The sequence below is a fragment of the Octopus sinensis genome, linkage group LG5 (assembly GCF_006345805.1).
Source record: "Octopus sinensis linkage group LG5, ASM634580v1, whole genome shotgun sequence".
Taxonomy (NCBI): domain Eukaryota; kingdom Metazoa; phylum Mollusca; class Cephalopoda; order Octopoda; family Octopodidae; genus Octopus; species Octopus sinensis.
In genome coordinates, this window is record NC_043001.1 from 43,375,395 (window position 1) to 43,396,493 (window position 21,099).

At 35.7% G+C, this 21,099-nt stretch overlaps 1 protein-coding gene across 3 annotated transcripts; it reads left to right on the top strand.

The window, feature by feature from the left end:
• Positions 1 to 9,274: 9,274 nt before the first annotated feature.
• LOC115211967 (rRNA 2'-O-methyltransferase fibrillarin) lies at positions 9,275 to 20,415 on the top strand. Of its 3 annotated transcripts, XM_036503357.1 has the most exons (9): positions 10,701 to 11,135; positions 11,172 to 11,471; positions 15,381 to 15,599; positions 15,711 to 15,770; positions 15,887 to 15,981; positions 17,341 to 17,511; positions 18,631 to 18,763; positions 18,858 to 18,970; positions 19,752 to 20,415. In XM_036503357.1, exons 1-9 carry the CDS (start codon positions 10,802 to 10,804, stop codon positions 19,914 to 19,916), a joined length of 1,590 nt encoding a protein of 529 aa, XP_036359250.1. In that variant the 5' UTR covers positions 10,701 to 10,801; the 3' UTR covers positions 19,917 to 20,415. The 3 variants fall into 3 exon arrangements, with proteins under 3 accessions (XP_029636599.1, XP_029636598.1, XP_036359250.1); XM_029780739.2 differs by lacking the exons at positions 10,701 to 11,135; positions 11,172 to 11,471 and adding an exon at positions 9,275 to 9,426; XM_029780738.2 differs by having other exon boundaries at positions 10,700 to 11,471.
• Positions 20,416 to 21,099: the final 684 nt, after the last annotated feature.

Here is a 21,099-nt window from a genome sequence, read left to right on the forward strand (position 1 = left end):
AATCTTCAAGAATGTCAGAAATAATAGGCTTTGCTATCCCTGAAGATCTTTTCTGGTAAACAAACATTCTTAATATGGTGAAGATTGCCTTTCTCTTCAGAGCCTACTTTCTATATATCTTAGTTAATATCAACAATGGAGTCCTATTCCCACATCTAGGATGAAACTGTAGGTACACATACACACATCCTAAACTGCATCCAAAGAAATTTTACTTGACTGATTGACAGGAAGCTTTTAAGCAACACACTCTAATCTCTGCTTTACAGACATCTTGCTTCAACTCTTCACTATTTCTACCATTATTACAGGGGCTGCTGCACCTTAGTTCTGTCTGGCCTCATGCTTCCTCCACTCAAGAACTCCTGACACACATGTCATTCCATTTGTTCTCCTATATTGTTCCCCTCGTTTTGGGCTCCACACTAACTCATGTGTCCATCCTTCTTCCCAGAACCTCACCATTCTGGAACCCCTCTTTGAACATCTTTGCTTGTAGCTTTCAATCAGCATGCATAGGTTCAAGATCAATGTTAATAACATTAATCTTACTGGCCTCAGAAGATCTGCAAAACAAATGAACGAAATTTAATTTTTGTAGGACAGGTTGAGTAGATCTTAATATGTTACTAACATGTATTTATTGATCTTTAGGTGTGAGATGACGGTAACTGATGAGTATTTACCCTGTGATTTATCAACTTTTGTTAAATGTTAACAATTAAAGTTGGCTTTAGTGGAACTGCAACTCAAACTGTACTTTTATTGGTTTAAAAACACTATGAGATTAAAAATATAATTAATTTCAATAAGGCAGTATATAAGATTAGATGTCAGGGGCTAAATATTTCCTTGTTTTCTGAAGAGAATGGCTAATCTTTGTGGTGCAGACATTACCATGTCGAGGACATGTGCTTGTTAGGACAAATATTTGTAATGAATTATATACTGCAAATAAATGAGAAAATATTATTATTTGAAACGGCCCTTTATTTTCATTGTTACAATATAAGATACAACTTCTTCGAGATGCTGTTATAAAAGGATAAATTGCTGTTCAGCTTTCTAATCTTTAGGTAGTCAAATTCATCTTTTGTTGACTACTTGAAGATTGATGGAAAAGGAGAGAAAATATAAGAGAGTTTACCTGTGTTGACTGGTAGAGAGGGTGAAAGTTAAATGCTCCCTCTTTGACAGCACATAAGTAAAGGAAGAAACAGGGACGCTCTTTAATGGTCAGCCAAGAGAAGAAGAGCTAAAACCAATTTTGGGTTCTGTATTTATATTTTTTAAAACTAAATTAGGTGAGGTTAGAAAAAGGATTTTCTGTCTCTTATCTGCCTGAACCCTATTTAACCAAAGAATGTTAAGTTAAACAAGAAAACTTTACTAAATGTGACTGTTGACTTTCATAAATTTTGTAAGTGCAGAGGCTGAAAACAATATGAAAGAAACAGGAAGAAAACTCTAGACTAGGTTTCAAATCTTGGCTTAGAATCTCGGAAGCGATTCATTACATATTCATTGATAGTGAGGCCTAACATTTGTAGAAATCTCATGCATCTAGTCAACTAATAGGTTGGATTAAATTCATCAAAGCTTTTGTAACTAGTTTCATTATATATGTAAGATCCAACAGCATTTGCATTTAATATTCCACATGCTCCTCTGAGGTATTTTCCTTCAACATATTATTGATATCCATACTCAGCACCATACATTTCCTCTATTTTTCCTTAGCTCTATGATCAATGGATATGGTTGAGATAAATTCAGTTTGAGGAGCATTCTGCATACAAAATACAAATAGTCTCACAATATATAGTCAAATTAAAAAGAATTTTCACCCAGATTCTTAAACATTCTCTCGGGAGAGTTTCCCTCTAAGGCAGTGATTTCCAATGTGGGACCTAGGAAAAGTGTGGTGGGTGTGGTGCTGTAGTTGTCAGGCACAAGATTCTCATTAAAGTGATTCACCATTTTATTTTTTTCTTAGTCAATAATGTACTTTTTTTGTACTCAGTACTTAATAAAAGATATACTAGTAGATTCTTTTGTATTAAATAATTGTGGTGAAATATTAAAAATAAAGTTTTTTTTTCCAACCACCAGTGGGCATTTATTTTTTGCAAAGTTATAGTGGAGCCTGGGGAAAAATAGGTTGGGAAATAATGCTCTAAGCTATTTAAAAAAAAAAGTAAAAGCAACAGGCAAGGTAAATAGTTCCAATAAAATCATTTAACTGGAATATGATAATGTTGACAGGATAGGATCTTATCAGGTAAAAATCAATAAGTAGCCCACCCACCTCATACACCCAAACTGATAAGCATTCACAAAACTTTTAAAACAGAGAGTCATACATATACATACATACATGCATATATACATATACATACACACACACACATACATACACTATATATATATATATACTAGCAGTATCGCCCGGCGTTGCTCGGGTTTGTAAGGGAAATAACTATATAAGCATTTTTAGAGAGTTATAGCCAAAAAATAGCAAAAAATGCATTAAAAATGGAAAAAATATGATGGTAAATTTTTTGAAAAATCGTTGACTCATCGTAGACATTTTTAGAGAGTTACTTCCCTTATATAATAGCGAAAAAATGCATTAAAAATGGAAAAAAAACGATGGTAAATTTTTTTTTAAAATCGTAGACTCATGTAGACGCTTTCTTAGCCATTTCTGTTTTGGTGTCTTCAAGCCATGAAGTCGTTGTTCTAAAAGAACGCTGGTCTCCTTGACAACGCATTACGACGTTGATTTCCTTGCACTCCCTTCCCCACAGGTGCAGGTGTGAGCGTGGACGCCAACTCCGCCGCCATCGACACATCGAAAAATTATGCATTAAAAATGGAATAAAAAATGATGTTAAATTATTTTTAAAATCGTAGACTCATCGTAGACACGCGCTAATACTCAGACGGGCTCGATATGAATCACAACTATAAGCTACCCGAATTTGGTTAAACTGCACCGCAAAATGTGGGAGTAGTTAGGAATCTAAATCGAAGGGGACAGACACTCACACAACTACAGTTTTATATATATAGATATACATAGTGCAGTAGTGGTGAGATGTGACAGCAAAGAAAAGCATACATTCACTCTCTGCATGCAATTAGACTCGGAAAGTTCGTGAGGAACCCATTGACCCAATTTGCTGACTTTTCCGATAGCACACAGGTCTCAATGAATGGTTGAATGACCAAATCCAAGCTTCTCTGCTAGTTCCTCAACAGTTACGATGAGATTTTGTTCCACCAGGGTTTTCAGGATGTCCTTGTCGAGTTCTACAGATCTTTCAGGATGAGGCTCGTCTTCTAGGCTGTTCCAATATAGCTTTGAAAAAAATAGCTGTTAAAATCGAAATGCACTCTTCAAAACTTGCACTATGAATAAGGACAAGATAAAATTACTACCTGCTTTTATAGCAAGTTAATATAAGTAGTTTATCCCATTCCTCTCTGACTTTTAGTTCAAGCTGTTGAAAAAACCGCATTATTATATATATATACATACATACATACATACATATACACACACACTCTCTCTCTCACACACATGCACACATTTGTATTCTGTTATTCTTTTATATGTTTCAGCCTTGAGGTTGTGGCCATGCTGGATCATGTGTGTGTGTGTGTGTGTCTATCTGTCTGTCTGTCTGTATGTATATCTCTTATTATAAAAGGCAGATTTTATCTGCCTCCCTTTGGGAGTTATACAAATCTACAATATAGGATTTCTTCAATTACAATTTACCTTGCATTTTTAAGAGTACAATGCATCGCGTCATGCCAGGTCCAGTTTTTAAAATTTAAACTCCAGTTAAGCAAAATTTACAGAAAACTCACATTCTGGTGTGTGTGTCAAATGCTTTTCTTAGTCTGGTTTACAGCACACGCAAACGCACACACACAGTGGGCAACGAATAAAATGAAAGTAATTGACTTACTGTAGTGAGTGATTCTTTCACTCTGCCTCCCACTTCCTCTTTCCACACAGACACGCAAATATATAAATAAAATTGTAAGCTAACGTGCGTGTGTGTGAGTGGGTGTGTGTGGGTGTGCGCGTGTGTGTGTGTGTGAGGGTGCGCGTGTGTGTGTGTGTGCGTGAGTGTGTGACAGGAAAGTTTTTTTACTACGAATATAACACCTATATCCAAGTAGCAGAAAGATAAGACAGTAAGGTGTGATTTGAGGGAGATCTGGCTGCTATTTCTACCATGTCTAGCTGCCATGTAGGGGTCTCCCTCATAGGCTCATACATACATATATACATAGATAAGACAGTAAGGTGTGATTTGGGGGAAATTTGGCTGCTATTTCTACCAGGTCTAGCTGCCATGTAGGGGTCTCCCTCATAGGCTCATACATACATATATACATAGATAAGACAGTAAGGTGTGATTTGGGGGAAATTTGGCTGCTATTTCTACCAGGTCTAGCTGCCATGTAGGGGTCTCCCTCATAGGCTCATACATACATATATACACAGATAAGACAGTAAGGTGTGATTTGGGGGAAATTTGGCTGCTATTTCTACCAGGTCTAGCTGCCATGTAGAGGTCCCCCTCATTGGCTCATATATATATACATACATAAGACAGTAAGGTGTGATTTGAGGGAGATTTGGCTGCTGTTTCTACCAGGTCTGTTAGGCCTTCTCATGTAAACTCAAGCTTTCTCATGCCTTCAACATATGACCAAAGCAGAGAATGTATTCTTTTATTCTTCTGCTTTTTCCAGCCATTGGTCTGTGGCCATGCTGGGGCAATGCCTTGAAGAATTGTAGTTTAATGAATCAACTCCAGTTTTATTTTTGTAAGCATTGTACTTATTCTATCTGTTTCCTTTGTCAAACCACTAGGTGACAGGGATGTAAACAAACCAACATTCGTTGTCAAGCAGTGGTGGAGGACAATCACAAGCACAGACACGCACACACACACACATACATGCATACACATATACACACATACATACATACATACATACATATATATATATGTGTGTATATATATATTGCAGCGTGGAAGGTGTTTGTAAGCTATTTAAGAAACACACAAAAACCGTTACATTCACTTCAACATTTAAATTTAATTTGCCAAAATATTTTCGTCGCTTTCAGACCGCGACCTGTTCACTGACAAAAATATCATGCTAACAGGTCGCGGTCTCAAAGCGACGAAAATATTTTCACAAATTAAATTTAAATGTTGAAGTGAATCTAACGGTTTTTGTGTGTTCTTAAATGGCTTATAAACACCTTCAACGCTGCAACTGTTTTCATTCCAGCACACGATCTCAGATCAAGTCACTTGCTATGCAAGTACATCTCTGTAACTATATATATATTATATATATATATATATATATGTATATTGGTAAAAACAGTAAGATAACAAAAGAAAGAAAGAGACCTCAATATTATGTAAATAGAGGAAATCTTTATATATAAAAGTGAGGTTGTGTGTCTGTCTCCTATGATTTAGATTCCTAACTACTCCCACATTTTGCGGTGCAGTTTAACCAAAACCGGGTATCTTATAGTCGTGATTCATATCGAGACCGTCTGGGTATTAGCGCGCGTCTACGATGAGTCTACGATTTAAAAAAAAATTTACCATCAATTTTTCCCATTTTTAATCCATTTTTGACATATATAAGGGAAGTAACTCTCTAAAATTTATTATTAAATCTCAGAACGTAAAAAGCTACAGTAACACCCCTCCCCCTTTGTGGTTAGCCATATTGAGATGGCTATTATACTTTACATCTCTAAAAATGCTTATATAATTATTTCCCTTACAAACCCGAGCAACGCCGGGCGATACTGCTAGTATGTATATGTATGTGTGTGAACAATAATATTTTCAACAGATGTGTTGCAAATGTATCTGATTGTTCTCAAGCTTCAATACTGTGTGTGTGTGTGTATGTGTGTGTGTGTGTGTATGTATGTATGTATATGTATGTATGTATATGTATGTATGTATGTATGTGTGTATGTATGTGTGTGTGTATGTATGTATGTGTGTGTGTGTTGTATGTATGTATGTATGTATGTATGTATGTATGTATGAGTGTATGTTTACTTTATTACTAACACAAGCCAGTACGGTTATTTAATGTAAAGTCTTCCTCAAATCACTATCTCTGGCTATTTACTCTCTTCCAAGAACATTTTCACTCACACTTATGTGTTAGCTTCCCATACATTTTACTCATGTATCTATCAGCGTGATAGAGAGAAACAAATATTACATCTAGTTTCACTTTATTCGTTGCCCACTGTGTGTGTGCGTTTGCGTGTGGTGTAACCAGACTAAGAAAAGCATTTGACACACCACACCAGAATGTGAGTTTTCTGTAAATTTTGCTTAATTGGAGTTTAAATTTTAAAAACTGGACCTGGCATGACGCGATGCATTGTACTCTTAAAAACGGTAGGTAAATTGTAATTGAAGAAATCCTATATTGTAGATTTGTATAACTCCCAAAGGGAGGCAGATAAAATCTGCCTTTTATAATAAGAGATATATATATATATTAAAGTTAGATAAAGCAGGTTTACGAGATTATCATAGGTTTCACATCCACAAAGAGCTTGGCTTTATGGTGTATCATCAGATCCCTAAACCTGTTGGTTAAAGACCTCTCTAGTGAGTGGCCTCTAGAATATGGAGGAGAAAATGACTCTGTTACTGTGTCAACAAAGGGGATTGTCTTCACTTGGCTATCGATTACTAGTGACCCTGTTATCCCATGGGTTCTACTAAGCTAGCAGGAATTTCTTGAAATGTAAGAAGAGTCTGAAGACCTCCATTCTGGAGTTCAGGATGGTCCCTGGGTTGCGGGAGTCCTTTAGGATCCTTGCCCATTCCACTATGCCTAATTTACAGCAGTTGGTTCCGTTATAGTAGGGAACAGGATTTTCCAGGATTCTCCATGATATTGTGTATGTAATCCTGTCGTCTATTAGCTGTCATGCATGGCTGGCTAATGATGTGATGAATCTCCTTTCTGGTATCCTGAAGGAGGATCTGTGGTTGGAGAGGTGTTGTTTGAACGAGTTCCTTGAACAGCCGATGTATCTCTGTGGTTGGGTGATGGCAGTGGTGTGTCTGTTGGTGTTGGCTATCACCATTGATGGAGGCACTCTCATTGCTGTTGTCGATGTCTTAGTGATGTCTCTGCTGCTGTTTCTGTTAGGGATACTGCCATTGTTTATCTTTAATGTTATTGTTGTTTTTGCTGGTACTGCCACTGCTGCTACTGGAACTGTGGACTAGGGTCTGAAAGTTTACCACACCATAGTGGGTTACACCATGGTACCTCTGCTTTGTGACAGAAGTAGGAAGAATGAGTGAGAGAAAGAGTATAGTGGGGTTCACCCCACCCGCCGGAGCCTCGTGGAGCTTAGGTGTTTTTGCTCAATAAACATTCACAATGCCCGCTCTGGGAATCGAAACAGCGTTCTTACGACCGTGAGTCCACTACCCTAACCACTGGGCCATTGCGCCTCCACCCTGCTGCTGTAGATGTAGCCTTAAGGGAAGCTGTTGCTGCTGTTGTCATTAGGGATACTGTCACTGCTGTCATTGATGTTGTTATTGTGATGAATCTCCTTTCCGGTATCCTGAAGGAGGATCTGTGGTTGGAGAGGCATTGTTTGAATGAGTTCCTGGAACAACTGATGTATCTCTGTGGTTGGGTGTTGGCTTTGCTACCACCACTGTTGCTGGTGCTAGTGGAGTTGGCATCATTGGAGATGGCAATGGTTGGCAAAGGTGCCATTGTTGTTATTATGGTTTTTACCATTGATGTATAGAGTGGGTATATTGTCCAAAGTGGGCGGAGATAAAGATCATGGACTGCACCCCCTTTGCGATTTTTTTGGGGGGTGGGGGAGGATTTTATTTCTATATAAACACACATTATCGAGGGTGGAGATTCTGAATTTGCAAAAAAATCTGCATGTCATTGCTGTTGTAGATGTCATTGGCGATGTCTCTGCTGCTATTTCCGTTAGGGATACTGACGTTTGCTTATCATCGATGTTATTGTTGTTATTACTGGCGATGCTGTTGCTGCTGCTATTGGAATTGTTGAGCCTGCTGCTGTCTTCTTCCAATCAGGACTCACGCCATTAGCCACAAAGAATAATCTCTAATTCGAGCCTACTCTAAGCTACTAAGAATGCGTGTGGCAACTTGAAGATCCACCCACGACACACAATAGACTGGCGGTTGCACGGGCATGAAAGCTACGTAAATGGTGGCTTTTAACAGGTGGAGAGCTGAACTATCCTGGGGTACAGAGGATTCGCAATCTAGACTAGGGTCTGAAAGTTTACCACACCATAGTGGGTTACACCATGGTACCTCTGCTTTGTGGCAGAAGTAGGAACAATGAGTGAGAGAAAGTTGTGGTGAAAGAGTATAGTGGGGTTCACCCCACCCGCCGGAGCCTCATGGAGCTTAGGTGTTTTTGCTCAATAAACACTCACAATGCCCGGTCTGAGAATCGAAACCGCGTTCTTACGACCGTGAGTCCGCTACCCTAACCTAGGGGTACGACGGAATGTTAGGTAACAATCTGATTGTATAACCCTACGCTCATCAGAGATAGCCAATATGGAATCCTCTGAGTGTGTACAACTTCCTTGAAATGAATGACGTGTGCAACGTCCTGGAAATGAATGACATATGTACCACTCCTTGGAAATGTATGACAGAATTTTTTTTTTAGAATCATAATCTCTGTATTTTTCTATGTATTTCACCCCAAAAGATGTTTTTAAAATGTGAAAATCTAAGAAATTCAGAGGTGGAGATTTAAATTTTGAAATGCAGATCTTTTTGCAGATTCAGAATCTCCGCCCTCGATAATGTGTGTTTATATAAAAATAAAATCCCACCCCACCGCAAAAAAAAAAAAAAAATCGCAAAGTGGGGGGTGCAGTCCATGATCTTTATCTCCGCCCACTTCGGATAATATACCCACTCTATTGACAGGTATACAACTGCATCTTTTTCCTGACTTATGGGACTTTTAGACGACTTACTTACGTACACACACACGTGTATATAAAACAAAATAAATTAATTCTCATTCCTCAAACATCATTTCCATTTGTCGATGCAAAATATGCGCTTATGTCGAAAATATTACGAGAAGATCAAATATTAAAAATGCATATTACTTCTAATTGACTTTATTTAAATTTCGTTATCAGGTTTCGAATAGTTTTTACCCGGTCTCGTGAGAGGAAGTCAAACTTTGATGAGCCTACAACTTTTCATTGTTGAAGAGTTCCACAATTCAGTAAACTACTTCCTTTAGACGCACGTGGATTATTTAGTTCGCAATAATTATCTGAAATGGGTCCTCCTGGTAAGTCTTAAATTTGTCTATTGACATGTATAAAATATTTTTTATAATATATTTGTATGTTCGATGTTTCTTTTCACAATATTTTCTACTGCGATTGAACTATAAACCTGTTGGTTCTGTTTATATATTCAGTGGAAGCCTCTTATTGCGATCAGATGAAAACTTTCCGACAGTAGTAACCGGCTGATAACATTAGGCAAATAATAAGTTTGTGGCCTCGTCTAAGTATGACGAGAATAATCGGTTGATAATATCCGTAATTATACGTGGCTTCCACTGAGTGCTTGTGAATCAATAAACCATTCCGTGAAAAATTTTGGCTCGATTCCTTTGAAATATTTACATAAGGGCTGAGGAAATACGAGCGAGGGAATATCTACGCACTCGTTTGAATTACTCCCACATGGTCACTTTGTACTATGACTATATCGAAATATCCCACTTTTTTTTTTTGTCTCATTGGGCATTTTAGATTGTTACTCATGTTTATATATTAATGTGCAACTATTGAAGATGTAGTATTTTAAATTAATCAGATGAATGTATTTTTGTTTATCTATCTTGTTGAATGACAGCACGTGTCGGTATACTGCACAAAAGGCCGAAAACAAATACTAATATTGCAAGAGTGGAGAAATTGCTTTGCTGTAGTATTTCATTCTTTGAAAACATACTATTTCATATTGTCATCGATGTTAGAAAGATTTTAAAAATAATATTGTATTGATCAGTTGTGCAAAACTTGTGTTTATTCAGTTATGTATTTTAAGAACCATACAGATTTTAAATTCTTGAATTTAAAATAAAAATAATCATACTGAGAAAAAATAAAGTTCCTAATGACAATTTTATTTCGTTCATAAATTCTCTGGTCAGGCATTGTAATGCAATTGTTATTCTACCCAAATACGAATTATATCTCTGGGCCATGATGTATCGATATATTTTATACGTCTCCTCGGGAGTGCCTTCATGAACCACGTGGTTTTCTATTTAAGAAAACATTATTTAGGTGGCGAAATAAAGTAACGTTTTAAAAATCCGTCTGCTTCATTTGTGTAAAACAACAAATTAGTGGCAGCGGTACAGCGATATGCCTGTTATAAAGATTAAAAAAAAAAAATCGAAAGTAAACAATTGCAAAGGTGATGGTCATATGGTAAAGGAGTTAAACGTGTTCAAGTCAGTTGAATCAAGCGGCAAGCGTGAGAAATGGTGGCGTCATTAATCCTATTCCCAAGGTTCTGTCAAACGAGAACAAGTGCGAGACTTAACAAATGGGTCGATTTTATGAGCTTTTATTTCATTGCTAACGAAATAGACGAAAAACTTAAACAGCTTTATTTTACTTAGCATAGGCCAGGGGCGAGAATTAATGACGGCTGGACAGGAAGAAATATCAGCAAACGTATTCAGAACTTCTGAAGCTCATGAGATAGAAAAACCAAACAAATGGGTTGAACGCTTAGAGTTCTCTTTAATTCAACAAGTTGAAGAGTCAGTGGACGAATATTTGGATAGACTTAAATCAAAAGCCGAAAGATGCGACTTCGGCACAAACCAGGAGGAAAGAATCCTTGAACAAATAATAAAAGGACTGAAATGGAGAAATGAAACAAAAAATCTGGTAAACGAACCAGATCTTACTCTAGAGTTAGCTATTGAGAGCATAAGGACATATGAAGCTACGATAGAAAGCAGTACATGTTATGATGATACTAGTGAAACGAAAACAGATTCATGTCATGATGATACTAATGAAACGAAAACAGATTCATGTCATGAAATAACGGTGAAAAATGCCAGACCGTGTGGAAGATGTGGAAAAAACCATGGAAAGAGAAAAAAAGACTGTCATGCATTTAACAAAGAATGCAGAAAATGCAACAGGTTACACCATTTTGAAAAATTTTGCCTTACAAAAACAACTATGTACCAAAACGGAAATTCCCGTCCACATTGGTTTGGAGAAAGAATCCCATATGATCCATACCAAGAAGAAATCTATGAGTACCCGGAAAACGGAGGAGAGAGTTTTAATAACGGTAAGGAAATATTTACTATCATAGATTGTAAAGACAATCAAATCTGAGAAAGGATGAATGCCAGAAGAAAGAAATAACAACAGAAATGCTAAAGACCCTCCTGAATTAAGTTATAGGCAGCAGAGTGTCAGTCCTTCAAGAAAATTAGATATGGTAACCATCGTCAAAATGCACAGTGATGGACGACTGTTCCAGTGCAACAAGTCACACCTGCAGCAGTTATACAGTCCAGAGAAACAGGTTGCCTTCAGTTCGCTAGCTCAACAGATCAGAGACAATAATCAACCAACTTTGGCCTGCAAGGGTGAATGTCAGTGCTCAAGATAATCGTATTCAGTGAGTCCAACTCACAATGTAGGCAGAACAGACTGACCAATCACCAGTGCCATTGGGCCATTCTGTGAGAATAAGTATGCCCCAGTAAAACTTCATATGTGGCATAAATACCTAATACGTTGACTAATTCATAATTGCTAACTTCTTATTTGATAAACGGGTTGTGAAATCATGCGTCGGTATATTTTACAAATTATGATGAAGGCACACTTTGAGTGTACCTTAATAAAAAAAACATATTATGTGATATTAAAAAAAAAAGACAAATGAGATGGTGAATTAAAGTGACATGTTTTAAAAATCTTTTTGCTTCATTTATGTAAAAGCAATATAACAGGCTGAAAGTAACTTGCAATGAAATAGTGACTTAGTAAATTGGCACTGTTTAGGAACACACAAAATGATCTGTTGATTATTCGTATAGTTCAGTAATGTATAGATTTCAGGATTATTTTGGAGCATTCTTTAATTTAGTAGATTCTGTAACTTCAAAAGTTTTTAAATACATCGGGGAAACCTGGTATTTAAATGATTAGTGAATTAATTATCAATTGATATATATTTAGACTTGAATCATATGTATTGAACATGGTAACTAATTATCAACAGAAATTTACTGAAGATTGTTTTTTTTAAACATGTTTGTGTTCCTGCATGATTATAACCATTTACAGAAGAATAGTAAATTGAAAAATAATCTGCAAAAAGTTCCATTTTCACTTGGCTTCTAGAGCAAAAGGTTTTTTTCTAGTCTAAACTTAATAATTTACACAATTTTAATTGCTAGCAGTGTAATTAAATTTTATCGTAGAATATTAACTGTTCATTTAACCTAACTAGCAATGTATTGTTAATTTTGAATTATTGAAAGAAGGAAAAAACAAACAAAAAAATATCAGCTTCAAAAATTACTTGAATTATGGTTTCTAGAAATTTGCAAGCAATAGGCACAAACTAGAGAAAGTGACTCCTGATATAACATATCTGATTTAGAAATTAGAGAAATGTGACTACAGTAATTGTGAATATGCAAAATTATGAAAAGCAAAGAAACGCCCCAAGTTGTGAAGGCTGTAGTAATAGTATTCAATAGTGGAGTAATACAAATATAATAAGGTGTAAACTACTGTTGCAGCATTCACATAGAATATGTCAACTACTCCTCCCTTTTAGCGTTGAATGGAACATTTGCCAGCTGGATAAACAGTGTTGACATTAATGATTTTTAAATCTAAAATAAGACTTTATGCTAGTAAGGGTAATGAACAACATTATCCAATGTATCCTTCATTTTTTAAGAGTGTATAGTATAACTTGAAAGATATACTAATTCTAATATATTGTGCAACCATGCAAGAGCTTCCGCAGTGGCTCAGAATAAGGTCTTTAGAAATATTTTATAAATACAAGAAAAATTCAGAGTAGCTGTTTGTCCTAGCTCTTAGATGTAGGAACTATCACCTTTGAAAAATTCATGCTTCAGCCCTGCTCCCATTGGTTTATAAGAAAGTCCTTGTGGTTGCTTGACTAGCTAGAAGTAGCATATACATTCTGCTATCTGAGAAAAGGATAGAAATATCAGGCAGTCTAGTCCAGGATATATTATGCCTGAAAAAAAAGACAGGATGGTCATTGTCAGAATGCTTTTGATTGTAGGTCTGTTTGATTAGGGTCTAACTTGGGGTTAAATAACAAGTATAGATGCATTGTAGCCAATTGGTTAAGAAGTATGCTTCATAATCACGAGACCCTTGGTTTGATTCCACTGCATGGCAACTTGATCAAGTGTAATTTTTTTATATAGACAAATCATCCCATATCCTTGTGAGTGAAACTTGGGTAGATGGAAACTGTACAGGTGTCTGATGGATGGACTCTATTTGTAATTCAAGGGTACAGCTTTGTCACATACTGTCATGCTGATTCTGCTTAAGAATTACATTGTATCCGTGAAATGCTCAATCACTTTTTTCTTCCTATCTGCCAAAGGAGGTTCAAGCACTTTGACACACATACACAAAAGAGAACTTCGGCCTACCAAGTTCTCTCACATGCCTTTGTGGTTGATCTGAGTTTATAGAAGACACTTGCCCAAAGTGTTGCACAGTTGGACTGAACTTGAAACCATGTGGTTGAGAAGCAAGCTTCTCATCCATACAGCTATACTTTTGACTATAAAAAAAAATGCATACTCATATGTGCAGAACTATTTGTGTGTAGATTTTCTATATGATGCCCTTTCTGATGTTGACTCTCATCTCTATCCAAGTGAGATAATGTTCTTCCTATCTATCAGAGGTGGTGTATTAACATCATTAACCCTTTCGTTACCAACCCGGCTGAAACTGGCTCTGGCTTTGAGTACAAATGTCTTATTTTCATAAGTTTTGAATTAAAATCTTCCACCAAACCTTAGTCACAATTTATGTTCCTAACACTAGCTTAGTGATAACTAAGTTATTTTACTAAATTCTTTGTTACATTTAAAATAATTGAAAGAAACACAGAGCATCTCAACAGAAACACAGTAACGAAAGGGTTAATTCATTTGATTGAACCACTGAATACTCATTGTTGTTATTGACAGAGAACCATCCAATAAGAGCATTGTAAACTTGAAGACTTGACCAAGTTATTTACCAAATTTTAACTGAGAATCTAAAGCATTGAATTCTCTTGATGAAACTATATTTTGAATCAAATAAGATCTTGTAGAATAATTTGATAGTGAGGTAGCAAGCTGAAAAATAAATCTCAGAATCTAAGTTACCAGAAAATCGATTTTACTGTACTACATATTTTGTTAGTGGAGGGCTGAAAGGTAAAAGTGACCCTAATATGATTTGATTCTCAGAATGAGATGTAACTGATCATCACAATGTCTTTCTGCCTGCTTTCATCGGTAAGATATCAAAATTAAAGAAACACTAAATGTTGAATGATATTTTTGCAGATAAACAAAACTAGCAACATAGTGGTTGTCCTTAACCCTTTCGTTACCAACCCGGCTGAAACTTGCTCTGGCTCTGTAGTACAAATGTCTTGTTTTCATAAATTTGAATTAAAATCTTCCACCAAACGTTAGCCACAATTTATGTTCCTAACACTAGCTTAATAATAACAAAGTTATTTTACTAAATTCTTTGTTGCATCTAAAGTAATTGAAAGAAACACAGAGCATCTCAAAATAAATACGGTAACGAAAGGGTTAAATAGTTTCAATACTCAAATTTATTGGTTTCAAATTTTGGCACAAGGCCATCAATTTCGGGGGTAGGAGTAAGGTCATTACATCGACCCCAATACTCAACAGGTACTTAGTTTATTGACCCTGAAAGGATGAAAGGTAAAGTCAACCTCAGCCAAATTTGAATTCAGAGTGTAAAGACGGATGAAATGTTGCTAAGCATTTTGCCTGCCTTAATACTCAAATTATTAAAACTGTGATCATTGTTGATTCTATTAATTTTCATTATAATATCAAGATTATCATTCAAAGATTTTGTAACTTCATTCAGGATTAACACTAAATAAAATAATTTAAATAATATTCTTTTTTTCCTTCTTTTTCAGGATTCTCACCTCGAGGTGGTGGACGCGGAGGTGGTCGCGGTGGCTTTGGTGGCCGTGGAGGTGGACGTGGAGGCTTTGGTGGCGGAGGTGGACGTGGAGGCTTTGGTGGTGGAGGTGGACGTGGAGGCTTTGGTGGCAGAGGTGGCGGTGGTGGTAGAGGAGGATTTGGTGGCCGGGGTGGAGGTGGCAGAGGAGGATTTGGTGGCAGAGGACGTGGGGGTAAATATCTTTTTAATTGTCTTATTTTCTTAAAATATTTGGTGCTATTCAGTTCTTTCATTCTTCCTGATGATAGTCTTGAGAGTACACTTAAATTTGTTTGCTTTTTAGGTGGCCGAGGTGGTATGAGAGGTGGGCAGAAAGTTATAATTGAACCTCACAGACATGAAGGTAAGCTAATAGTGATAGTCTTCAGTTTTTAATGCTTATTTTGATTGTGTTTTACTTTCATTAAGATGTCCTGTTTTATTTCATGTATCTAATAGTTTTAATCTTACTTTAAATAGGTGTTTTTATTGCTCGTGGTAAAGAAGATGTATTGGTTACAAAAAATATGGTCGTTGGAGATAGTGTATATGGCGAGAAAAAAATTGCTGTTGAAGTAAGGTGTCTTTTTTTCTTGTCTTTTTTTTTTTTACTCTGTCAAATGTAGTACTTATTTATTCACATTCTTTTGATGTCAATGATGTGATTGAGACCATTGGTATTATATTGTGCTTGAGAAGACCCAACAAGCCAAGTAAAATTGCAGTTGTGGCAGATATTGCTGTCACGCAAATGGCACCTGTACCAATGGCATGTAAAAGCACCTTTTAAGTGCTGGGCCTCGCAGAGGAAAGGACTGAGACTATTTGTCATTATGCCGGGCTTTGAGCATTGGGCCTCACAGAGGCAATGACTTGAGTTCATTTGGCATTATTCTGTGCTTGAAAAGACCCATCAAGCCAAGTAAAAACGCAGTCGTGGCAGATACTGGTGTCACGCAAATGGCATCCATACCAGTAGCACATAAAAGTACCCATTACACTCTCGGGTGGTTCGTGTTAGGAAGGGCATCCAGTCATAGAAACTTTGCCAAAACAGACTGGATCCTAGTGCAGCTTGCCAGCCCTGATCAAACCGTCCAACCCATACCAGCATGGACAACGGACGTTAAATGATGATGATGATGTAATTGCATATTTTTAGAAGGACATTGTAAGGTAGGTGTGAGAGGCTGGATCTGGCTGGTTTGAACAAAACATAGATAGAATATTTGGGCCAGATATGGCTGTTTTAAATGCTAAAGGGTTAATGAATATAAGTGCCACTTGTTAATTCTGTACAAAATTGGTAGGGTAAAGAGGGTTGGAGAAATCTTACTTTAACTATTTAGCATTTAATCCAGCCACATCCAACCCAAATATTATACCTGTTGTATGTTCAAACCAACCATATCCAGGCTCTCACACCTACCCTACATTGTCATTCTAAAAATAAACAATCACATCTTCAAAATTTTGAAGCTGCAAGATTCTACATGGTTAATTTTTTAAAATGTAGATAAATAATACATTGCATAAATGAATCTGAATGTTAAATGGTCGTAATTAGTCATGGCTTATGTCAAAGCTTCAAACTTTTAATGTGGTTGTTTACTTTTAGAATGATATTGTAGGGTAAGTGTAAGAGGCTGGTTTTGACCAGTTTAAACATGAGACAGGTAGAATATTTGGACTGGATAGAGTAGTTGTCATGTATAGAACAGCTTGGAACATAATCATTTTTATGCACTGAGTTTTGAATATTCTTTTCTAAGAATTCTTTTTCTGTAGAAATGGCTTTGTATTATCTGCTATTGGATGCATTGTAGGATCAGAAAACTTGCTAGCTTTAATACTTTGTAATTTCGTACAATATTGCATATTATTTGATACAAATTTAATCTCTTTTATTTATTTATTACTTTTTCTAATTCCAGGAAGGAGACAAAAAAATTGAATACAGAGCATGGAATCCTTTCCGGTCCAAGTTAGCAGCAGCTATTCTTGGTGGAATTGATGACATCCACATGAAACCAGGGAGCAAAGTTTTATATTTAGGAGCTGCTTCAGGGACCACAGTTAGCCACGTTTCAGATCTCGTTGGTCCAGTGAGTTGTCAACTTGAAATTTTTGTTTCTGTTTGTAAAATTAATATTTTTGTCCCTAGAAACCAGCCTTTGAATATCAAGTCTGGGGAAAGTACAATTTTTAAACTTTAGTTACTTTCATTTATGGATATTGGTTGTGAAGTATTGGATTACTTTCCATATGAGGAAAGTAGATACCATTGTGACTGAAGTTGGAAGTTTGCTTCCTCACTATGTGGTCTCAAGTTTAGTCCCATTGTGTGGCATATTGGGCAAGTGTCTTCTCCTATGGCCACAGGCTGACCAAAGCCTTGTGAGTGGGTCAAATAGACGAAAAGTGAAAGAAGTTCACTTATCTGTGTGTGTGCCTGCAGTTAAATCTGAAGTCTTTACAATTTGAAGAAGAATAAGTAACAGAAATAGAATGTAGAATAAATTCAGAGAACACAAACTTATAACAATGTTGGATGGTGCACATTAATAAAATCGCACATTATCAGTAACATAACATAATTTGTATTGGTATATTGATGTAAAGATGAAAGGTAAATCAAGGGGATTTTTATAAATCTGTCACTCCAGTTTTTGTTCCTGGTGTTAGTACTGAAAATTCTGGAATGTTTGCTGCATAGTAGAATTGAAATATTTTCTCACATGTTAGAGAAAACTTTTAGTGGTTCAGGCTGCTTTCAGTAATGTACATGTGTTGGTTTCAGAATTATGTGCGAGGAAAAAAATCAGTATTATACTGAAACATTCAGAGTAGATACCTTCATTTTGGTTGTTTATAGTAATATAATGTTTTGGTAGTTCTCTCTCACCATCTGTTGCTTTCAGTAATGTTCTTGGAAATTTAGAATTGAACCCTTTATTAAATCCATGGGGATAGATTGCTCACCAAGACTTACTAATAACTGGAAGATGTTTCTTATTTGGTTAATATAAGAAATTTCCAAAGCAACAAATAAAGTTTTATTAGGAAAGATGCTGTTGGGAAATATCTTATTAATTTTGAGTGTTTTTTTTTTTTGTGTGTGTAGGTGTGAGATATTTAGTTGGGAATATGAAGATAAGGCTGAGCTAGCATTTAGTCTGTTGAACTTCTTGACCTCTGTTAATGATCTAAATTCTTTTCTATAGGAAGGCATTGTCTATGCTGTAGAGTTTTCCCATCGAAGTGGTCGTGATTTATTAAATGTTGCTACAAAACGCACCAATATTGTTCCAATTATTGAAGATGCTCGACATCCATTGAAATACAGAATGTTAGTTGGTAAGCATTAGTATTATCAGTTTATTTTGTATTCTCTGTATTCTTTATAGTGTATTTTATTTCAATGCTGATCATAAATATTTTTTTTTTCCAGGCATAGTTGATACAATTTTCTCTGATGTTGCTCAACCAGACCAAGCTAGAATCGTTGCTTTGAATGCACATCACTTTTTAAAGAACAATGGATATGTTGTCATTTCTATTAAGGTAAATTCTTAATATCTTCAAATTAAATAATAGCAATATTTGATTCGTATTTGTTTTACACTTGAATTTAAAAAATAATGCCTCAATCAATTTAACTGCTTATTTCTATTGGCAGTAGAATGAGTAATAGTAATATACTGGGAAAATTGTTCTTGATTTAGTATAAAAATTATATTCTACTCTTTTACTTCGTATTGGGTTGGAAAGTAAGTCCCATTATATTTCAAGATGAGAAAGAAACAAATGTTTCTTATAATCTTTAATTGATTTGTTTAATCAAGATATTTCCCCTCGTTACTGACAACATTATCCTATCTATTTGGCAAGTTGTTAATCCCTTGGGTGTAGAATTCTTCAGATGTCAAAGCAAAGAAGCAGTATCATTTTTAACCTCTTCACATAGAAAAGGGTAAAGTTGATACAAATTTAACCACTATGGTATAATGTTATCTGCAAAGAAAGACAAAGAACAGTGTAAAACTTAATGCATAAGTATTGAACAAGTACCCTCAAAGTGATCATGCCAGAAATGCAATAAGACTTTTTTCCAACTTGATACATTAGTTACATCATCTAATATATATTTAATTCCTGTTACTTAGCATTATTTGTATTGGAATTATTGGCTTAGTGATGTTGTAAGCAAGACAAGTCTTAATTTGGTTTCAATTACTTGTTAGATTCATTTCACATATATTGCTAATGTCGCTTCTGTCTTCCAGCATATCCTTCATAACACTGAAATATATTATTTGAACTATTTTTTCCTTCTGTGTTGCAGGCTAATTGTATAGATTCTACAGCAGAACCAGAAGCAGTATTTGCTGGTGAAGTAAACAAAATGAAAGCTGAAAAAATTAAACCCCTTGAACAGCTGACACTTGAACCTTATGAAAGAGATCATGCTGTAGTAGTTGGCTGTTACAGGCCACCACCTAAAAAATAGACATTATTTTATATTTTTAACATTCATGAACTCATCCATTTTTTTGTGTATATACAGTACATAAAAGAAAACACAAGACAAAAATCATGGCTTTATATCTTTTTTCTTTTACTATTTGACCAATGGAATTTTCACAGTATATCCTACTGAAAGCCAGCAGCAAGGACAGCCTGTTTTCTCTAACACTGAGTTGTCCATTAGAGGATTGTTCCTCTTAATGTCAAAATGCCTTAAAATGAATATAGATATATTGTTGAAATTATAGGTTACAGGAAAATATTTATGTCTAAAGTGTTTTACATTAGACCAATAATGTTTTATCAACTATCTTGACTTGCTTTACAATGTAAAGTATGTTTTTTTTAAAGGAAAATACCATATTTACTCTCCATGAGTTAATATTCTTTTTTCATCCATGCCACATAAAACTGATTAACCAAACAAAATTTTTATAATTTGCCATGATCTACAGAAACAATAAAAACTTGTAAAGAGAAAATGCTGGTTTTATATTTTTTTCACATCAGGTTTGCACTCTGTAGTGTTAAATACAAAACTAGTAGACAGTCCAGCAAAATAAATCATGCCCTATCGTAAGTATAGACTCATGTTTGTCATATTTGTATGGGTTAGGCGAGTTATGGTCTGAGTTGATTCTTATTCATAGTTACACCTCCCCTAGATGGGTCAGAGGGTGACATTTTGCTTGTATGTTCCATTTTTTGGCATGGTTTCTACAGCTGGATGTTTTTCCAAGTGTAAGTCCTTTTACAGAATGTACCATTATAAGATTTTCGGGCATTGGTCTATGAACATGTGTGAGGTGCAACTGTCAAGAGGCTTTACTATATTGACTGTAGTTCTTTCTTTGGTATATATTCTATGACCTCAAGGTTGGAAGGCAGAGTCCTTGTGTGTAAGAGGATGAAACCTAATACCACTAGGTATTTTTGAACCTTTACCTATCTATCTATCTGTGTATATATATATATATATATATATATATATATATATATATATATTAGAGGAAAAATTGCAACCAAGGCAGAAAAAGTATCTCAAGTAATTTAAAATGATTTAATTATGGTATGGTAAATTTAAAGTCTTACAGCCATTTCTGGGATAACCCAAGTGGTAGGTTAGCATGTCCATGCACTGGATATTCCGTCATCAGAGACAATGT